The sequence below is a fragment of the Anolis sagrei genome, chromosome 5 (assembly GCF_037176765.1).
Source record: "Anolis sagrei isolate rAnoSag1 chromosome 5, rAnoSag1.mat, whole genome shotgun sequence".
In the NCBI taxonomy this organism is placed as follows: Eukaryota; Metazoa; Chordata; class Lepidosauria; order Squamata; family Dactyloidae; genus Anolis; species Anolis sagrei.
Window position 1 is genome coordinate 18,148,726 of NC_090025.1, and position 23,403 is coordinate 18,172,128.

The window sequence follows — 23,403 nt, forward strand, 5'->3', positions numbered from 1 at the left end:
TCCCAAAAGCTTGGTCAGGATGAGATGAAGGATGAGAGAGGAAAAAGTGTATCCATTAAACCAGTGCTTCTCAACCTGTGGGTCCCCAGGTGTTTTGGCCTACAACTCCCAGAAATCCCAGCCAGTTTACCAGCTGTTAGGATTTCTGGGAGTTGAAGGCCAAAACATCTGGGCACCCACAGGTAGAGAATCACTGCATTAGACTCTGTATTGCCTACTCGTGAAATCCTGGAATCCTAGAGCTGGAAGAGACGCCCAAGGGCCATCCAGTCCTACCTATTCCCTTCCATGCAAGAAGGTACAATCAAGGCTCTCCCAGGAAAAGCTTCCAGAGAAGGAGACTCCACCACATTCAAAGGCAGCCTATGGCACTCTCCAACAGCTCTTACTCTCAGGAAGTTCTTCCTAATCATTTCAGACAAATCTCTTTCCCTGCCATTTGAACCCATTGCTCCCTTGTGCCCTGGTCTCTAGAGCAGCAGAAAGTTTTTCCCCTCCCTCCTCCTCATCTTGAAACATGGTTCTCATGGTCTCTTGCTGTCGCTACCATCTCTTCTCCCAGCTAAACATCCCCCAGGAGGAAAGGAGGAAGGAAAAAGAGAAGGAAGGAAGGAAAGAAAGAAGGGAAGGATGGAAGGAAAGAAGGAAGGAAGGAAGGGTGGAAGGAAATAGAGGGAGAGAGGGAGGGAGGAAAGACAAAAGGGAAGGAAGGAAAGAAGGAGAAAGAGAAAGAGGGAAGGAAGGATGAAAGGGAAGGAAGGGAAAAAGAGGGAGAGAAGGAAGGGAGAGAAGGGGGAAGGAAAGAGATAGGATGGTGAGAGAGAGGAGGCCTGAGAACCCAATGGGCCTGAGGCTGTTAGGAATGGTGGGAGTTGAAGTCCAAAACACCTGGAGGTCCCAAATTCCCCCATGCCTGTTGTTGATGCACCTTTAGATCCTTCCTTTTCAACTGTGCATCCCTTGGGAGTGGTTTTGAATGCGCTATGCCTGCATCCCGACTTAGAAGCGGTGCCAAAACTGCATTCCTTGTACAATGTAGACGCACCCTAGCAACCAAAGTATACTACACATCCCCTATATTATTCACAGTTCAAAGAAGTCCAACAGCCGCTCGCTTGTGGGCGACGTGCTTATGTTCAATCTTAAATGTATTTACAAAAAGTCAGCCAGAGTTTGTTTTTTTTTTGTCAAGAGCTACTTGAGAAACTGCAATTTGCTACTGGTGTGAGAGAATTAGCTGTCTGCAAGGACGTCGCCCAGGTGACACTAGGATGTTTTACCACCCCGTGGGAGGGTTCTCTCGTGTCCCTGGCCTTTTTTGGAAAGGAGAACCCCCTTTTTCAAGAGTCAGAAGTTGGGAATAGTCTCTCCTCCTTCCTTCCTTTCTTTCTTTCTTTCCTTCTCCTCCTGCGGATGGATAGAAAAATAGAGCTGTATGTACACGTGTCCTCCGGGGGGTCCCTCGCCTAGGAAGAGCCCTCGTTCTCCGACGTGTGGAGCAGGAGCCCGGCCCCGGCCGCTCCTCCTCCCCCTGCTCCTGCTCCTGCTCCTCCTCCGGCCTTGTGCTTCTTGAGCAGCTGGGCGATCTTCTCGTCGTCGGAGTTGGGGTCCAGGGGCCGGTTGTAGTCGTCGTCCTCCTCCTCGTTCTCCGAGGCGCCCTTCAGCCTCTCCGTCTCCGAGTCCTGCTTCTTTTTGGCCGTCGCCATCTCCGCCGCGTGCTTCTTCCGCCACTTGGTCCGGCGGTTCTGGAACCAGACCTGGGAGGAAGGAAGAGAAGCAAGCGGGAGAGAGGAAGGGGAACACAAGTGAGCGGAAAGAAGGCAACAGGTTGATCAAGAGGAGAGTCAACAGTGTGATTGATTCACACTGCAGTTCAAAGCCAATGCGATTGGAGGCTACACTCCTACTGAGATAGCCTCGGGATCAAGGAAAGTTATAGTACCATTCTGATTATCATTATTATTATTATTATTATTATTATTATTATTATTATTATTATTATTATTATACCCCTGTTCGGGTATCAGCCAGCACGTCAACGACTTAAATCAAGAAAGAGTTTTCTAAGATCTACAGAGACACTCACTGGAACACCCCAGCAAGCAAGAGTCCAAAAGTGGCAGGCTCAAACCCAGAACCTCAACCAATGGCTGATACCAAATGAGAGACACACAGAAATCAACGACTTAAATCAATAAATAGTTTTCTAAGATCTACAGAGACACTCGCTGGATCACCTCAGCAAGCCAGAGTCCAAAAGTGGCAGGCTCAAACCCAGAACATCAATCAATGGCTTATACCAAATGAGAGACTCCCGCCTGGGCACACAGAAAACTGGGCGACTTGGAAGGCACTGAACAGACTGTGCTCTGGCACCACGAGATGCAGAGCCAACCTTAAGAAATGGGGCCACAACGTGGAATTCACAACATGCGAGTCTGGAGAAGAGCAAACCACAGCCCACCTGCTGCAATGCAACCTGAGCCTTGCCACATGCATAATGGAGGACCTTCTTATAGTAACACCAGAGACACTCCAAGTGGCCAGATACTGGTCAAAGGACATTTAATCAACTACCAAGCTTGCAAATTTGTGTTTCGTTTGTTTGTTTGTTTGTTTAAAAATGCAATACAACTGTTTGGTTTGCTCATGACACGATAAAATAATAATAATAATAATAATAATAATTATTATTATTATTATTATTATTATTATTATACCCCTGTTCAGGTATCAGCCAGCACATCAACGACTTAAATCAAGAAATAGTTTTCTAAGATCTACAGAGACACTCGCTGGAACAGGAACACCTCAGCAAGCAAGAGTCCAAAAGTGGCAGGCTCAAACCCAGAACCTCAATCAATGGCTGATACCAAATGAGAGACTCCCCACTGGGCACACAGAAAACTGGGCGACTTGGAAGGCGCTGAACAGACTGCGCTCTGGCACCACGAGATGCAGAGCCAACCTTAACAAATGGGGCTACAAAGTGGAATCCAGGACATACGAGTGTGGAGAAGAGCAAACTACAGACCTCCTATTACAATGCAACCTGAGCCCTGCTGCATGCACAATGGAGGACCTTCTTATAGTAATACCAGAGGCACTCCAAGTGGCTAGATACTGGTCAAAAGACATTTAATCAACTACCAAGCTTGCAAACTTTGTGTTTTGCTTGCTTGTTTGTTAAAAATGCAATACAACTGTTTGGTTTGCTCCTGACACGATAAATAAAATTATTATTATTATTATTATTATTATTATTATTATTATTATTATTATTATTAGACTACGGGCAGACAAGGGCTGGATCTTTTTTTTTTTTCACTTCTCACCCCAGTAGGGACACAAAGCGGTTTCCAACATAATTATGGCAAAATGTAATTAACAATTAAAATTAAAAAATTAAAAAATATTTCAAGGATGAAACTAAAACAGAACACCAACATCTTTTCAAATTGAAAAGAAAATTTTGTCCCAACACAGCTTTTGAGAAAGTCATGACTAGAGACATAGATAAACTTTCCAAATCTAAGATGAGCACAACACCCAACATGTTTAAAACTGAACTAGACATACTCCATAGGCTATCCAACATGCCAGAATATATATCTGGAAACCTACAGCCATGGGGGAGGGGGGGGGGGAGGGGGTTAGTCTTACTGAATAAAAGAAACTACATCACAGAAGTTAACAGACACTTCTCAGATAATTCATTCTATAAATTAATGCCTACAGATCCAACAAACAAAATTAAATCTCTCATTCAAATGGTGTGTTCAGAAAGGCTAGCACTAGAATATATCTCTGTACAAACATACGAATTCTTACAGAACCCACATCCCAGGATACCAGTCTTCTACATCCTTCCAAAAATGCAATGCTTCACATAGGGAAACGTAACATAACTATAATAACATACAATTAAATCAGTGTTTCTCAACCTTTCTAATGCCGTGACCCCTTAATACAGTTTCTCATGTTGTGGTGATCCCCCAAGCCATAAAATTATTTTTGTTGCTACTTCACAACTGTAAGTTTGCTACTGTTATGAATTGTAATGTAAATCCCTGATATGCAGGATGTATTTTCATTCACTGGACCAAATTTGGTACAAATATGCTCAAATTTGAATACTGATGGGGTTGATGGGGATTGATTTTGTCATTTGGGAGTTGCAGTTGCTGGGATTTATAGTTCACCTACAATCAAAGTGCATTCTGAACTCCACCAACGATGGAATTGAACCAAACTTGGCACACAGAAAACACTGAAAGAGTTTGGTGGACATTGACCTTGAGTTTTGGAGTTGTAGTTCACCTATATCCAGAGAGCACTGTGGACTCAAACAATGATGGATCTGGACCAAACTTGGCACGAATACTCAATATGCCCAAATATGAACGCTGGTGGAGTTTGGGGAAAATAGACCTTGACATTTGGGAGTTGTAGTTGCTGGGATTTATAGTTCACCTACAATCAAAGAACATTCTGAACCCCACCAATGATAGAATTGGGGCAAACTTCCACACACAACCCCACATGACCAACAGACAATACTGTGTTTTCTGGTGGTCTTTGGTGACCCCTCTGACACCCCCTTGCAACCCCTCCAGGGGTCCCAACCCCCAGGTTGAGAAACACTGCTCTAGTGTGTTGAGGCCCATAATCTCGAGATCAAGGGAAGTTATAATACCAATCTGTTTTGTTTCATTCAGACTACAGCAGGTATGGGCAAACTTCAGCCCTCAAGTGTTTTGAACTTCAACTCCCACAATTCCTAACAGCCTCAGCCTTTTCCTTTTCCCTCTCAGCCACTTAAGCTGATAGAATGGATACCAAAGTTTGCCCATGCCTGAACTACAAGCAGACTAGGGCTGGATCAACACTGGCCTCTATCCCAGGATCTGATCCCAGATTATCTGCTTTGAACTGGATGATATGGCAGTGTATGCTCATATAATCCAGTTCAAAGCAGATAATGTGGATTGTCTGCTTTGATAATCTGGATTATATGGTAGTGGAGAAGGGGCTACAAACTGAACATGAGTCAACAGTGTGATGCAGCAGCTAAAAAGCCAATGTGATGCTAGGCTGCAACAATTAAGCAGACAAAATGCACAGATACAGGATGGGTGACACCTGGCTTGACAACAGTACATGTGAAGGGTAGACTGAATATGACTCAGCACTGTGATGAGGCAGCTTGTTTTCTGCTCTTCTAGAGACAAGGAGCAATAAATTCAAACTGCAGGAAAAAGGATACCACCTGATTATTAGGAGGACAGTAAGAACTGTTCAACAATGGAATGTGCTGCATGGGAGTCTGGTGGAATCTCCTTCCAAACAGAGTCTGGATAGCCACCTGCCAGGAGGACTTTGATTGTGTGTTCTTGTATGGCAGACAGTTGGACTGGGTGGCCCTTGTGGTCTTTTCCAACTTTATGATTCTATGTCCATGATTCATCCATGATAACCACCAACCCCATTCAAAGTCATGACCAGGTATCCATTCTATCAAGTACCTGAAATTCAAGATAACCTGAGAAGGAACTAATCAAGGAGGTAAAGTAATGCCCTAGATCAGTGATTCTCAACCGGTGGGTCCCCAGATGTTTTGGCCTTCAACTCCCATAAATCCTAACAGCTGGTAAACTCACTGGGATTTCTGAAGTTGTAGGCTAAAACACCTGGAGGCCCACAGGTTAAGAACCACTGTCCTAGATGCAGATGAAATGTGTCAAATTTCCATTTGACTTCTGCATGTCTATCCAAGTGGAACTGATATTGGATGTCACCCTTTCAAAGCTGTTGGGTAAGTCCCAACAATTCTCACATTCAGGTGTATTTGCTAGAGATGCAGATATTTGTAGTCCAACAACAACAGTTTGAACCTACCACTGTCACAATCCCTTACCACTGACCATGTTGACTGGGTCTTTATGGACTTCTAAGCCAAAACATCTGGAGAGATCATATAATTAGACTTTGAGGATGAAAACTATGGGATCCTCCAGATGATGTTGGCTGTAAATCCAAGAAATCCTAGCCAACATAACCTATGGCGGATAATGGTGAGAACTGCACTCCAATAATATCTGGAGGACCACGTGAGACCCAGCCTTGGCTTGAAAAAGAAACTGGAATTCTGAAGTCCCTTATTCAAATTCCTACACAGCCATGAAGCTCACTGAACTACCTTGAGCAAATTTCACACTCCAAGCTTAAGATTTACTTGTTGTGAAGATAAATTGATGGGTGGAGGAGAAAACTATGGATCCAAAAGACATGAGAGGCCCCCTGTATGAAATCTTGGAGAAACTTTGCCAATTGGTGCAGTCACCACATTGGTTTAATGCAGGCCTGAACAACATGTGGCTCTCATAAGGTTTTGGTGTGGCCCACAGAGGCTCTGAGCATAAGGCCCCTTCTTCACTTATAATCCAGATTATAATGCCTTATAATTCAGATTATCAAAGCAGATAATCCACATTAACTGCATTGAAGACAACATTTCAGAAGAAATGCTGGTTGTGCCTTACAGACTATAGCAAAGCCTTTGATTGTGTAGATCATTAAAAAGTTATGGGTCACTTTTAAAGAAATCAATGTGATACAAGAGTTGACTGCCCTGATATGTAACCTGTACTCAGGACACAAATTCAGAGAAATGTAATGGTTTCCAGTGATCAAGAGCATTCCAGATGGAGAAACCCTGAGTCTGAAAGACTTGAACAATATTGTTGATGGCATGGTAACTTGGAGGTCTCTCTTTCATAGGATCACCATACATCAAGGTCAACCTGATGGCAATTAACAACAATGGTATAGTCTCTGAATAGCAATAGCCCAGTAATGTGTTCCTAAGAGCATAGGAGAATGAACAGCTCCAATGTCAGTGAGATTGTGAATCTATCCTGAGTTTTAGTCTTAACTTTAAATGAGTAATTCTACCTGTTAGGTGATAGGATTCAGGACTTTGGAAAGCTCTTTGAAGGTTTTGACTAAATCCCAGAATAGGTTTGCCACTTAGGCAGTGGAGTCACTACTTCTTAAGGAGGTACCATTGAACATCCCATAAACACTTAGGACCAGAATACCCAACCAGATGGTTCTTGGGTCTGATCTACCACAGCTCTAATTAAAGAAAACTTACTAATGGGCTGTTCTCTTTCTTATGGACTTGGAATCCACAAACATGATGTATGGTTTGAGTATTGGACTATAATAGAAAATCAGAGTTCAAGGCACAACATAATTATGGAAACCCACTGGCTGACACTCTTGGAGTCCCAGCAGAAGGCCATCGCATAACTCCTCTTTTCCAATTTCTACCAAGCAACTGCAGTTAATTCTGAATGGCTAAGTACTGTAAATTCCTATCCTAAACATGCACCTCCATCCAAACTGGGAGATCAAGCACAAGAAGATTTTCCAGCATCACTCAAAGCCCTGTTATATCTCAATACCATGACTATCCATTGAACTTTTACCATTGGCATGCATCCACTGCCAGATCTGCTTATTTCCAAGCAAGGAATAAATTCCACTGAAATCAATGGCATTTACTTCCAAGCAAATGGGGTTGAGATTGTGCCACTTTTTAAATTATTGTAATAAATATTATTGATAGTATTTCCGTCATGTATAGAATTATCCGCATTACTTTTATTCATTATTTCATCAACTAAATTGACATTCATATTCATAATACAAAACCTTTTTCCATGACAACTCTCTCAGGTCTTACTAACATATAGCTAAGTATAAGATTGGAGGATGCGCACACAATGCCATAAAATGTATTATTTACCTACCGTCCTATGAAGTATCATTCATACTCCTGCATATCAAAAAAAAACCCCTCAAAAATGGATCATTAATAATAATTAACAGTCATGTCACAGCTAGTATTCTCACCAAAGATTATTTGAAATTATTATCATATCTCTGCCTTTCATGTTAACATTTGTTTCAGTAATTCGTATCTATTCCGTAATTGCTGTGCCTGCGACAAAGGGATTGTAATGCACAGTTAATTCAGCAAGGAGGGCAGGTGTATTCCTACAGAGGCAGATGAAAATAAATTATTCCTTTTCCTTTAAACAATGGAGGGATTTTGTAAAATACGGCTAATATTAGGAGGTCAGATAATAATATAATGTTATCTCTAGCATGTTCAATGCTGACAGTGTACAGCAATAAAATCCAGTAGAATGATACAATTCCCAGACATTTTAATTAGTCATAGGAAAGGCTAGGTCCTAACGCAGTCCCAAACTGATTCTTAGGCCCCTTCTACACTGCCATATAAAATCCAGATTATTTGCTTTGAACTGGATTATATGGCAGTGGAGACTAATATAATCCAGTTCAACGCAGATTATCTGTGGATTATATGACAGTCTAGAAGGGGCCTACGACTCAGTTTTAGACTTCCTCGCAAGTAAACAATCTTCAACCATTTTCAATGTAGATTAAGGCCATCCAGTGGGATTTGGTTCCAGGATTCCCAAGGATCCCCAAATCCTTGGATGCTCAAATTCCATAATAGACAATGGCCAGGAAAATTATGTCCCTTATATAAAAAGGCAAAAATCAAGATTTGTTTTTTTCTTTAAAGAGCTCATTGCACTAGAGAAAAAATCCACTTAAAATCTGGTTTCTGCCTCCTGCAGAATTCTGGAGTTTGTAGTTTAGTGAGTCTGTTAAAGGCTCCTCCCTAAACTACAAACCCCAGAATTCTGCAGGAGGCAGAACTTCTCTAATGTGATGAGGCCATTGATGAGTCCCATTCAAATCCATAGGATTTAGTTCCCGAATCAATCATTATAGGAAAGTGGCTCCCAGACCAGAGTCCAAATCTCCACTTGACCTTGGACAAGTCACACTCTCTCAGCTTTTCATGTCAGCTTTTCTGTTCTGACTTCGCTTTCCCTTTCCTTTCTATTCTTCTTTTCTTTTTTCTGTTCTTCCTTTCTGTTCTTCCTTTCCTTTCCTTACCTTTCTTTTGTTCCTTTCTGTTCTTCCTTTCCCTTTCCTTTCTTCTTTTCTTCCTTTCTGTTCTGCCTTTCCTTTCCCTTTCCTTTCTTTTCTTCCTTTCTGTTCTTCCTTTCCTTTCCCTTTCCTTTCTATTCTTCTTTTCTTCTTTTCTGTTCTGACTTCTCTTTCCCTTTCCTTTCTATTCTTCTTTTCTTTTTTCTGTTCTTCCTTTCCCTTTCCCTTTCCTTTCTTCTTTTCTTCCTTTCTGTTCTTCTTTTCCTTTCCCTTCCCTTTCTATTCTTCTACAGGCATTCCATTTCATTTGTTTTTAATATAATGGTTTTCTGCTCTTGTTTGAGAGATGTACACTGTTCCAAGAGTTTTTTGTCAGATGGTGGTGTATACATCTTGAAAATACAAGAAGTCCGATCCGTTCCTCAGAAATCGATGCAGTGGATTAGAAAACAACACTGAGCAGAAGGAAAAAGGCACTCCTTTCTAAATCCATCTGCCTTTATTATATTACAGGTGTAGACTTCTTCAGGGCAGGATGAATAGATACTTCTACTGGGAAGTAAATCCCACGGGCTTCAATAGAATATAGTCTAAGTAAGTGTGTATAAAAGCAGAGTCTAGGAAAAGTGCCGTAGAAGGCGAGGAGGCGGAAGAAGAGGAGGAGGAGGAGAAAAAGGAGAAGAAACGGGAAGAAGAGGAGGAGGAAAGGGAGAAGAAACAGGAAGAAGAGGAAGAGACGGAGGAGGAGGAAAAGCAACAGGAGGAGCAGGAAGGAGGAGGAGGAAGAGGAGGAGGAGGAAGAAAACGAAAAGTAGAAGCAATAAGAGGAAGAAGAAGAGGAGAAGGAAGAAGAGGAGGAGGAAAAAGGAGAAGCAACAGGAGGAAGAAGAAGAGGAAGAGGAGGAAAAGGGTAAGCAATAAGAAGAGGAGGCGGGGGAGGAGGAAAAGCAACAGGAGGAGAAGGAGGAGGAGGAAGAGGAGGAAGAAAACGAAAAGGAGAAACAACAAGAGGAAGAAGAAGAGGAGGAGCAACAGGAAGAAGGAGAGGAGGAGAGGAGGAGCAAGCAATAAGAGGAAGAAGAAGAGGAGAAGGAAGAAGAGGAGGAGGAGGAAAAGGAGAAGCAACAGGAAGGAGAGGAGGAAGAGCAACAGGAGGAAGAAGAAGAGGAGGAGCAACAGGAGAAAGAAGAGGAGGAGAGGAGGAGCAAGCAATAAGAGGAAGAAGAAGAGGAAAAGGAAGAAGAGGAGGAGGAGGAAAAGGAGAAGCAACAGGAAGGAGAGGAGGAAGAGCAACAGGAGGAAGAAGAGGAGGAGGAAAAAGACAAGCAACAGGAAGAGGAGGAGGAGGAGGAGGAGGAAAAGGACAAGTAAGGGAAAGAAGAAGATGAGAAGAAGGAGGAAAAAGAGAAGCGACAGCAAGAAGAAGAGGAGGAGGAAGAAGAGGGGGAGGGGGAAAGGAGAAGCAGCAAGAAGAAGAGGACGAGGAAAAGGACAAGTAACGGAAAGAAGAAGAGAAAGAGGAAAAAGAGAATCAACAGGAAGAAGAAGAGGAGCAGAAGGAGGAAGAAGAAGAGGAGGAGAGGGGAAAGGAGAAGAAGAGGAGGAGGAAAAAGAGAAGCAACAGGAAGAAGAAGAGAAGCAGGAGCAGGAAGAAGAGGAGGAAGAGGAAAAAGGGAAGCAACAGAAAGCAGAGGAGGACGATGGGGGGAAGAAGAAGCAACAGGAGGAGGAGGAGGAGGAGGATTCTAGATTGTACTTCCGATCTACATTTACTTGGGAATGCATCGTTATTATTATCACAACAACAACATATTTCCAAGTAAGCGTACATCAAAATGCAGCCTGGGATATTAAATATTTTTAATGATATATTTCCAAGTAAGTATCTATCAAAGGATTCTCCTCCTCCTCTTCCTCCTCCTCCTCCTCGCAGCCCTCATTCCCCCGCTTTCCTTTGCCGCCTGCCCCACAATTTTCCGACTAATGTCGGTTCATCGATCCTGGTGGGCGACTCTACCCCTGAACTAAATAGGGACCCGACCCAATTAGCCCCGCCGCCCCTCACTCCCGTGTCTAGACAGTCCGGTTCGGACGTGAAGAGGGGTCTTAACAGGGAGGAGGAGGAGGAGGAGGAGGAGGAGGAGGAGGAGGAGGAAGACGAAGAAGCCCTTCTTTCTCCCCTCTCTCTCCCCGCCGCAACCCAGATCTCTTGTTTTCCTATTATTATACCAAGCCGCCCCCCTTCCTTTTACACCGCCTTTCTCTTTCCAGTGACAAATGAGGGTCTCCAGATAAGGACACTATCTCTAACAGGAGTGGGGCGGGGGGGGGGGGTCTTTGAAGGTCTCCCCCTTTAAGGATACAGACCCTCTGGAGGGTTTCCCCTTTGGAAAGGAGAGGGTGAAATAGATACACCCTCTCCCCAATAATCCCCATATGAAATCATGAAAGTTGTAGTTTTGCAAGTATTTTAACTTTCTCTGCCAAAGACTCCCGTGTCACACCAAACAGCAAACCTCAAGGTTCCATGGCCTTGAGCCCTGGCGGTTAAAGTAGTCTCAAACCGCATTAATTCTACAGTGTGGATGCTCCCTTAGCAATCAAACGCACAAAGAAACGCGCTCAAGATCAGGCATCGAGTCTACACCAGGCTTCTTTTGACAATTGTTGCGGATTGGGACCGTTAAAGAGGGCGCTTAGCCTCGAGTCATCTATCTATTCTATATCTTCTATCTATCTATCTAAATAAAAATGTAATGTTCGTTTGTCGTATTCACAGAACTCAAAAACCACTGGACGAATTGACACCAAATTTTGACAAGATACACCTAACAACCCAATGTATGTCCTTCACTCAAAAAAATTGATTTTGTCATTTGGGAGTTGTAGTTGCTGGGATTTATAGTTCACCTACAATCAAAAAGCATTCTGAACTCCATCAGCAATGGAATTGAACCAGTCTTGGCACACAGAACTCCAATGACAAACAGAGAATGCTGGAAGGGTTTAGTGAGCATTGACCTTGAGCTTGGGACTTGTAGTTCACCTACATCCAGAGAGCACTATGGACTCAAACAATGATGGATCTGGACCAAACTTGGCACGAATACTCCATATGCCCAAATATAAACACAGATGGCGTTTGGGGAAAATAGACCTTGACATTTGGGAGTTGTCGTTGCTGGGATTTATAGTTCACCTACAACCATGCTCTTGTAGGGATTTATAGTTCACCTACAAGAGCATTCTGAGCCCCACGGAAGAGAGAATTGGGGCAATCTTCCTATACAGAACCCCCCTGAACAACAGAAAACACTTAAGGCCATCTAGTCCAACTCCCTTCACCAGGAAAAGAAAACGTAATCAAAGCCCTCCTGACAAAGAGCCATCCAGCCATAGATATAGATAGATAGATACAGATAGATAGACAGATAGATAATTCACACAGAGATATAGTATCATAGATTTGAGAGGGACCCTAAAGAAGGACAATTATATGGCCATATTTTGGAAAAAAAATAATACAATCACAAAATTGTGTCTTATTTGTGTGTGTGAGGGGCGTGTGTGTATCCAGCATACGTGAATGTGTATTTATGTATGTGTGCATATATACACACACACATATGTCCCTTTGGAAAGATAGGGTGGGCTATAAATAAAGCATTATTATAATATAGATTACACATACACATACATACCTTCACTGATATGTGTGTGTGTGTATAGATGAATATATATACATATATATGAACTTTATATATACATATTTAATTATATATACACACATACATGCCTTCACTTATATATACACATACATATATATACACTTATATATACACATACATTCACTTATACATTCACTTATATATACACATACATATATATACACATACATGCCTTCACTTATATATATTTGTATGTATATGTAAATGTGTGTTTGTTTGTTTGTGTGTGTATGAATGAATTGGTATATATGTATATATAATGTGTTTATATACATATATATGAACTTTATATATACATATATACCAGTGTAGAACTTTACCAGAGCTTTATATACATATATACACACACACATACATACTTTCACTTATATATTTGTATGTATATGTAAATGTGTGTTTGTGTGTGTGTGTGTATGAATGAATTGGTATATATGTATATCGTGTGTGTTTATATACATATATACCAGTGTAGAACTTTACCAGAGCTTTATATATACATATATATACACACACATACATACCTTCACACACACACACACACACACACACACACACACACACACATATATATATGTATGTATATGTATATGTATATGTAAATGTTTGTATGTGTGTGTGGGTATGAATGAATTGGCATATATATATATATATAATGTGTGTTTATATACATATATATGAACTTTATATATACATATATACCAGTGTAGAACTTTACACACACGCACATACATGTGCGCCTTCACTGATCCATTTATCTTTCTATCTATATTGGTATATATGTATATATAATGTGTGTTTATATACATATATATGAACTTTATATACACACACACACCAGTGCAGGGGTGTGTGTACACAGGCAGGTGCACATACACCCACACTTTGTTTATGCATGTAGTATACCAACACACACTCAAACTATGCATCCGTATGTATTACACACATATATGATATAAACAGCAGTGGGCCAATTTGGATTATCATCATCAAAATGTTTATGTCTTGTCAAACACATATATAAGACAAAGCAGAGTGGATCCACATGTAAAGGGACCTTGTGGCACTGTAAATAAAAACAGGGCTAAGTCAATAATTGGGTAAATCTTGTTGTTTCAATGGACCTCCTCTGGGGCCCCTTCTATGCTGCCATATAAAATCCAGATTATCTGCTTTGAACTGGATTATATGGCAGTGCAGACTCATATATTCCAGATCAAAGCAGATAATCTGGATTATATGGCAATGTACAAGGGGCCTAAGAAGAAGGAAAACTATATTTAGCCCACCATAAGGTTATATTTTGAATGGATTGACCATTTAACTTGGAATGAAGGCATCTCAAATGTTCAAATGAGCAGGACACTAATACACAGAGACCAATCCATTTTGGCAGAGCTGGTGTGGGGCTGCCCAGTATGGGTCACATACTACTACTAGTAGTAGTACTACTACAGGTAATTACAACAACAACAAGTACTATTATTATTACTACTACTACTATAATAGGGAATTACAAAAACAATAAACATTATTATTGTTACTACTATTACAGGAAATTAAAACAACAATAATAAACATTATTATTACTACTACTATTATAGGGAATTACAACAACAATAACGAACATTATTACTATTACTACTACTAATATAGGGAATTACAAAAGCATCAATAACAAACATTATTATTATTGCTGCTACAGGGAATTACAACAATAATAAAGACTATTATTGTTACTACTATTATTATACAGAATTACAACAATAAACATTATTATTGTTGTTATTACTACTATAGGGAATTAAAACAACAATAATAAACATTACTATTACTACTACTATTATAGGGAATTACAACAATAACAAACCTTATTATTATTTTTTACTACTACTATTATAGGGAATTACAACAACAATAAACATTATTATTATTATTACTATTACTATTATAGGGAATTACAAAAACAACAATGAACATTATTATTGTTACTACTACTATTACAGGGAATTACAACAACAATAATAAAGATTATAGGGAATTACAAAAACAATAACGAACATTATTACTACTAGGTTGTAGGGTTTTCCGGGCTATATGGCCATGTTCTGGAGGCAATTTTTCTCCTGACGTTTCGCCTGCATCTATGGCAAGCATCCTCAGAGGTAGTGAGGTCAAACCTCACTACCTCTGAGGATGCTTGCCATAGATGCAGCATCCTCAATAATATATAATAATCAACAACCTAGTGATTCCAGCCATGAAAGCCTTCGACAATACATTATTACTACTATTACTACTACTATCATAGGGAATTACAACAACCATTATTATTATTATTATTATTATTATTATTATTATTATGGGGAATTATAACAACCATTATTATTATTACTATTATAGGGAATTACAACAACAATAAGATTATTATCACTATTACTACTATTATCGGGAATTACAACAACATTATATTATTATAATTACTACTGCTGCTACTACTACTACTACAGGGAATTCGTTCCTTTAAAAGTTCCTAGGGGTTTTTCCAAATTTGCTCAAGAACCTCAGGGAGAAGGAAAGATGCGCTCTTCCTGCTCTTCCTCCTCCTGCTCTTCCTCCTCCTGCTCTTCCTCCTCCTGTTCTTCCTCCTCCTGCTCTTCCTCCTCCTGTTCTTCCTCCTCCTGCTCTTCCTCCTCCTCCTCTTCCTCCTCCTGCTCTTCCTCCTCCTACTCTTCCTCCTCCTGCTCTTCCTCCTCCTGCTCTTCCTCCTCCTGCTCTTCCTCCTCCTGTTCTTCCTCCTCTTCCTCCTCCTGCTCTTCCTCCTCCTCCTCATCCTCCTCCTGCTCTTCCTCCTCCTCCTCTTCCTTCTCCTCCTCTTCCTCCTCCTGCTCTTCCTCCTCCTGCTCTTCCTCCTCCTGCTCTTCCTCCTCCTCCTCCTCCTCTTCCTCCTCCTGCTCCTCCTGCTCTTCCTCTTCCTGTTCTTCCTCCTCTTCCTCCTCCTGCTCCTCCTCCTCTTCCTCCTCCTCCTCTTCCTCCTCCTGCTCTTCCTCCTCCTGCTCTTCCTCCTCCTCCTCCTCCTCTTCCTCCTCCTGCTCCTCCTCCTCTTCCTCCTCCTCCTCCTCCTCCTCCTCCTCTTCCTCCTCCTCGTTCTCTTCTCTGAAGGCTCCCCTCCCTGGGGGGGTCCCTTGCTCTCCTCCTGAAGGCCAGGCTCCCCGCGAGGCCACCCGGGCGCGGCGCTCACCTTGACCTGGCTCTCGGTCATGCCCAGCGAGTAGGCCAGCCTGGCGCGCTCCGGCCCGGCCAAGTACTTGGTCTGCTCGAAGGTCTTCTCCAGGGCGAAGATCTGCTGGCCGGAGAAGGTGGGCCGCGTGTGCTTCCTCTTCCCGTCCTTGTCCAGCAGGATCGAGCCTTGGTCTGATGGTGCAAAGCGGAGAGGAACCATGACACAGGCACAAACAACCAGCAAACATAGCAGCACAGGCAGTCCCGACTTACCAAGGGCTCTTAGTTAAGAAGGGGGTGAGACAGGAGGAAGGGAGAGAAATCTTCCCCTCGAAGGAAGGGAAAGGGAAAGTTATTTACATGGGGGGAAAGGAGTCTCCACTGAAGCTTGATCCCAATCCTTGTTTACACAAGCCACATTTTTCACAATACAGAATTACACGGATAGAAAGGGAGGAGAAATCTTCTGGCAGCAAAGCAAACACCACAGGGAGGTTCACCCTCTTCCCTATACGATCCAAAGCTTTTATATATGTAGACAGACTTGGACAGGCAGTCCCCAAGTTACGAACGAGACCGATTCTGTAGGATTGTCCTTAAGTTGTTTGTAAGTCGGAACAGGTACATTTTCAAAGTGCAACTCCAACCAAATACATATATATCTTCTAGGTTCTTCTGGGTTTTTTCGGGCTATAGGGCCATGTTTTAGAGGCATTTCTCCTGACTTTTCGCCTGCATCTATGGCCTGCATCTATGGCAAGGATGCTTGCCATAGATGCAGGCGAAACGTCAGGAGAAATGCCTCTAGAACATGGCCCTATAGCCCGAAAAAACCCACAAGAACCTAGTGATTCCAGCCATGAAAGCCTTCAACACTATATATCTTCTGACAGCAAAACAAACCCTCTTTCCTATGCTATTCAAAGCATATATATATAGCTTTGGATGTCTATATATATATATAGAGAGAGAGATCTTTGTATATGTATGTATATATAAACTTTGGAAATATATATATACGTTTTGGATAGCATAGGGAAGAGGGTGCACACCCCTGTTTGTTTTGCTGTCAGAAGATATATGTGTATTTGGTTGGAGTTACACTTTGAAAATGTACTTTTTCCGACTTTCAACCAACTTAAAGAGAATCCTATAGAACCGATCTTGTTCGTAACTTGGGGACTGCCTGTCCATGCTTGTCTACTTGGAAGAAAGCGAGTTCAAGCATTCAGTTGTATTTGTTACTGGCCTCTCTTCAAAGGATACAACATGGGTAGAAGAAACACTAAGTACTGAAGACAGTTAAAACGCATAGATTAAATATTATATTTATTATATTATATTATATTATATTATATTATATTATATTATATTATTATATTATGTAAAGGTAAAGCTTTCCCCCTGACATTAAGTTTAGTCGTGTCTGACTCTGGGGTTGGTTTTCCTCCCCATTTCTAAGCCAACAACCTATTTGCATGTTTTCCGAACGGCTAGGTTGGCAGAAGCTGGAGCTAACAACGGGAGCTCACCCTTCTCCCCACGTTCAAACCGCAGACCTTTTAGTCAGCAGCTCAGCGGTTAACATGATATAATATTACATTATTATAAATGTAATATTACGAAGTTACGAACGAGATCGGTTCTGTAGGATTCTCCTTAAGTTGTTTGTAAGTCGGAACAGGTACCTTTTCAAAGTGTAACTCCAACCGAATACATATTATTATATTATATTGTATTGTGTTAGGTAAAGGTTTTCCCCCTGACATTAAGTCTAGTGTCTGACTCGGGGGGGGGGGGGGTGATCATCATTGATGATCATTTCCATTTATAAGCCGAAGAGCCTAGTTGCATGTTTGGCAGAAGCTGGGGCTAACAACGGGAGCTCACCCCTCTCCCCAAGTACAAACCTCAGACCTTTCAGTCAGCAAGTTCAGCAGCTTAGCGGTTAATATAATATAATATAATATAATCTTAGGTATATAACAACAAAACAACAATAACAACTATAATATAATATAATAATATTTTAATATAATATAATATAATATAATATTATATTATATTATATTATATGGAATTTTAATTTAGATTTCATGGATATGAATGATTTTAATCTTAGGTATATAACAACAACAACAATAACAACTATAATATAATATAATATAGTATAGTATTATATTATATTATATTATATTATATTATATTATATTATAATATAATATTATTATAGTTGTTATTGTTGTTTTGTTCTTGTTGTTGTTGTTCTATACCTAAGATTAAAATCATTCATATCCATGAAATCTAAATTAAAATTCCCTGTTTAAAATGGGCTGGGAAAGGCATAAATATAGGTATTTAATTCCCTTATAAATCTTGACCGCTCTTTTAGGAAAATAGATTCGATAGAGAAAGAAAGAAAGAAAAACTATCCCGAGGAAATTCATGTCAAACGGATTTCCCGACAAAGCTTTCTCTATTAACAATCTGACGTTTGAGAACCTGCCATTTAGGAGAGGAAATAAGTCCAAACACACGCCTTAATTGTCGAAGGCTTTGCAGTGCAGGCGAAACGTCAGGAGAGAATGCCTCTAGACCATGGCCATACAGCCCGAAAAAACCTACAACAACACACGCCTTAATTGTGCTGAAATATCTGGATGATCTTCCCTTTGATTGTAAAGGATGAAAGAGAGAGGGGGGGGGGGGGGAAAGAAGGAACGAATCAAGACTCGTTTGTTTTAATTCCAGGACCACTTTTGAAAAAGAACGACACTGAAAAGTATACTTTTAAAAAAGTTTTTTTTTAGCAATTAAATAAATATAATTTTCAAAAATACTATATGGTACATTGGGAGCGGTATGTATTTATTGTGTGTCAGGAGCGACTTGAGAAAACTGCAAGTCGCTTCTGGTGTGAGAGAATTGGCCGTCTGCAAGGACGTGGCCCAGGGGACGCCAAGATGTTTTGGGAGGCTTCTCTCATGTTCCAGCAGTGGGAAGCTGGAGCTGACAGGCGGGAGCTCTCCCCGCTCTGTGATTGGAATTTCGCGGTCCGAAAACGAAAGCAACTTCTTCAAAAAAACTAACCGAAGAAACAACGCCAAGCTAAAGAATGATACTATTATCCTGCTGACTTGCATCCATAAGACCTAGGAAAAACTATAAAAATTATTTTCCCCCTAAAAAAATCTTTTTTTGCTTGTTTTTTGGGGAGAAAGGGGAAGCCAGAAGGGAAAAGAAGCGTCGCTTGCTGACTTTGGAAATAAATCGGCTCAAAGAGAGAGAGAGACTTGGCGTTTTGGGGCATCTACTCTGTAGAATTAATGCGGTTTAACACCTCTTTAAACTGGCACACGTTGGTAAGATCAATGCTATGGGATCCTAAGAATTGTAGCTTGACAAGGTCTGTAGCCTTCTCTGCCGAAGAAGCTCGGAAAGCTACAAATCCCAGGATCCCATCGCCATGAGCTGTTGTTGTTTTTGTTGTGGCATTGAAATTGGGAATTATAGAATTATACTAATTCCCGAGTTAAATTAGCGTTTCGGATTATTCCCGAACCTTAACGCGAAGGAGATCTGGAACCTTTGGATAAAGCGCGATAAGTCTCCATCGCAGAACGGGTTTTTCACTGAGGAGATAGACATCTACACTGTTGAATTAACGCAGTTTGACACCACTATGATATCCTGGGATTCCTTGCTTGGTGAGGCACTCTGGAAGAGTTTTGCAAAACTAAACTCCCATGATTCCTTGGGACTGGGTCATGGCATTAAATGTGGTGGCAAACTGCATCAGTTTCGCAGTGTAGATGCCAAAAAAAAAAGGTCCTAGATATAATAGGAAGAATGGGGGAAGTCTGGCAAGGGACCCTCCAGATGTTGTTGGACTACAACTCCCCACTTCCGGTTTATAGGGAACCCTACTTGGGGGAAAATACAACAAAACTGAGAAGGCATTCTGGAGAATGTTTACTGGAGAATGAATTCAGTTTGACACCATTTGAACTGCCTGGCATTCCTGGGATCTGTAGTTTGGTGAGCACCAGCCAGAGAGGGCAGGGGAGATTTGGCAACACTGAGAAGACACCAAGGGCCTTCTGGAGAATGTTTACTGGAGAAGGAATTCACTGTTGATACCATTTGGATTGCCTGGCATTCCTGGGATCTGTAGTTTGGTGAGCACCAGCCAGATTTGGGAAACTTCAACTCCCATGATGCCACAGCCTTGAGTCAAGGCAGAAAGTGGTGTCGGCCTGCATTAAATTCACACGCAATATCTGAATAAACTACAACTTCCATTTTCCATGACATTGGCGTCAAATTGTGCTCCCCCCCCCCCCACAGTGTGGACAATATGTCGCTAAACTACAGTTCCCATTTTCCATAGCCTTGAGCCACAGCATCCCTCTGTATTCATCCCAACCCCTCACCCAACTACAAATCCCAGCGTCCCCTAGCTTTAGTTAAAGCAGGGTCAAACTTTAATTCTGCAGAATAGATTAGAAGAGTTAGGGTGGATCTTCTACATTGCCATATAATCCAGATTATCTGATTCAAACTGGTTTATATGAGTCTACACCAGGCATGGGCAAACTTCGGCCCTCCAGGTGTTTTGGACTACAACTCCCGCAATTCCTAACAGCTGGTAGGGAGGTTGTTAGGAATTCTGGGAGTTGTAGTCCAAATCACCTAGGGTCGAAGTTTGTCCGTGCATGGTCTACACTGACAGATAACTCTGTTCAAAGCATAGCATCTGGATTTAATACGGGAGTGGAATCTACACTGCTAGGTAAGCCTGTTCAAAGAAGGTAATTCGGATTTAATATGGCAGTGGAGTCTACACTGCTAGGTAACCCTGCCCAAAGCAGACCATCCAGATTTAATATGGGAGTGGAATCTACACTGTTGGGCAACGCTGTTCAAAGAAGATAATCCGGATTTAATATGGCAGTGGAGTCTACACTGCTAGGTAACCCTGTTCAAAGGAAATAATCCAGAATTCATATGACAGTGGAGTCTACACTGCTAGATAAGAAGATAATCCGGATTTAAAATGACAGTGGAGTCTACTCTGCTAGATAATCCTGTTCAAATCGGATAATCCGGATTTAATATGGCAGTGGAGTCTACACTGCTAGATAATCCTGTTCAAATCGGATAATCCGGATTTAATATGGCAGTGGAGCCTACACTGCTAGATAACCCTGTTCAAAGAAGATAATCCGGATTTAATATGGCAGTGGAGTCTACAATGCTAGATAATCCTGTTTAAAACAGATAATCCCGATTTAATATAGGAGTGTAGGGCCCTTACCGCACAGCTGAATAAAATCCCACATGATCCGCTTTGAACTGGGATATATGGCAGTGTGGACTCAGATAACCCATTATAATTCTATAATATCTGCTTTGAACTGGGTTATCTGAGTCCACATAGACATATCTTCCAGTTCAAAGCAGGTGTTGTGAGATTTTCTGTCAGTGTGGAAGGGCCGGGCCCTAGAAAAGGTCAGAGTTGGAAGGGAGCCCGCAAGGCCATCCAGCCGGACCCTCCCGACAGATGGGCAGAGTTGGAAGGGACCCCGCAAGGCCATCCAGCCGGACCCTCCCGACAGACGGCCATCCCGCCCGCTTGCCTGCCTGCCTGAGTACTCACGGGCTCCGCAGGCGAGGCGGGCGTCCCTCCAGGGCGGGCTCTGCATGACTCCGGGCCAGAAGATGGGCGTCCTTCCGGGCAGCTCGGCCAGGGGCTTGGGGTAGCGGCCCACCACGGCGGCGGCGGCGGCGGGGCTGAAGTAGAGGCCTGGGGGCGGCGGAGGGGGCGGCGGCGGGGGCGGGCTGAGGCTGGAGAAGCGCGGCAGCCCCGCCAGGAGCCCCGCCGCCGTGGAGGCCGCCAGGGCCACCGAGGAGGACGACGAGGAGGAGACCGAGGACGAGGAGAGCGAGGCCGTCGAGGAGACCGAGGCCAAGGCGGGCACCGAGGGCCGGCTGAGGATGTCGTTGATGCCGTGCGGCGTGGCGGCGGCGCCGAGGAGGGGCGGGTGCGGAGGGTGCTGGTGCTGGTGCTGCGCCGGGGAGCTCTTCAGGAGCACGGGGGGCGTCGGGGAGGACAGCGGGGGAGACGGGGAAGCCGAGGCCGAGGAGGAAGAGGAGGAGGAAGAGGAAGACAGCGAGGAGGAGGAGGACAAGGAGGAAGGCCCGCTGGCCGCTGGGTTGGGCAGCGCATAGGCCGCGGGGTAGAGCGGGGTCTTCATCTCGGCCAGGCTGTGCAGGGCGGCCAAGGGCGGGCTGCTGAGGAGGAAGGCGCTGGGCCGGGGGCTGCCCTCCATCGGCCCCACCGCCAGCATCCCCAGGCCGGAGGGCCCAGCCAGGCCAGGGAAAGAAGGGCCTCCGAAAGAAGGGGCGTTGGGGGGCCAAAGACAGAAGAAAACCTTACTTTAAGGGCGCTGAGCCGGCATCAAGGTCTGGTCCTGGATGCAGAGTGGTTTGGGGGGCTCTGCACCCACCTGGAGACCCAGTTCTGGGTGTAAAGTGGATTTAGGGCTGCCACACCAACATCAAAGCTCGGCCCTGGATGCAGAGTGGATTGAGGGGCTCTGCCAGAACCCAGTTCTGGCTATAAGTCGGATTTAGGGGTGCCACCCCAGCATAAAGACTCGGTCCTGGATACAGAGTGGGTTTAGAGACTGTGACCACTTGGAGACCCAGTTCTGGCTATAAGGCGGATTTAGGGGTGCCACACCAGCATAAAGACTCGGTCCTGGATACAGAGTGGGTTTAGGGACTCTGTGACCACTTGGAGACCCAGTTCTGGCTATAAGGCGGATTTAGGGGTGCCACACCAGCATAAAGACTCGGTCCTGGATACAGAGTGGGTTTAGGGACTCTGTGACCACTTGGAGACCCAGTTCTGGCTATCAGGCGGATTTAGGGGTGCCAAACCAGCATCAAAACTCGGTCCTGGATACAGAGTGGGTTTAGGGGCTCTGCGGACACCTGGAAACACAGTACTGGCTATAAGGCGGATTTAGGGGTGCCAAACCAGCATCGAGGCTTGGTCCTGGATACAGAGTGGGTTTAGGAACTTTGCGCCCACCCGGAAACCCAGTTCTGGCTATAAGGTGGATTTAGGGGTGCCACACCAGCAGCAAAGTCTGGTCCTGTGCACAGAGTGGGTTTAGGGGCTTGCTGGGTGGGAATAAAGTGGATTTAGGGGTGTTGCTACAGTCTCCAGGCCCAGTTCTAGCTTTCGAAAGCGTCCAAGGAAAGGAGATCGGATTGAGAGGGTTTGAGGGGAGCTTTCCCCTTCAGTAGGGTGTCTGGATTGGGGCGGAGGCTTTCAGGACTCCACTCGGAGGGCTGAAGGAAGATAGAAGGAGAGATCCCTGGGAAAAGAGAGAGGAAAGCCTTCCTTTAAGTGCGCTGAGCCGGCATCAAGCTCTTGCCTTGGATATAG

At 43.2% G+C, this 23,403-nt stretch overlaps 1 protein-coding gene across 1 annotated transcript; it reads right to left on the minus strand.

Moving 5' to 3' along the window:
- Positions 1-1,383: 1,383 nt before the first annotated feature.
- On the minus strand, positions 1,384-22,574 carry NKX6-1 (NK6 homeobox 1). The gene is made up of 3 exons (XM_060776223.2): positions 21,604-22,574; positions 15,964-16,136; positions 1,384-1,757 (listed from the first exon to the last, which is right to left on the minus strand). Exons 1-3 carry the CDS (start codon positions 22,292-22,294, stop codon positions 1,467-1,469), a joined length of 1,155 nt encoding a protein of 384 aa, XP_060632206.2. The 5' UTR covers positions 22,295-22,574; the 3' UTR covers positions 1,384-1,466.
- Positions 22,575-23,403: the final 829 nt, after the last annotated feature.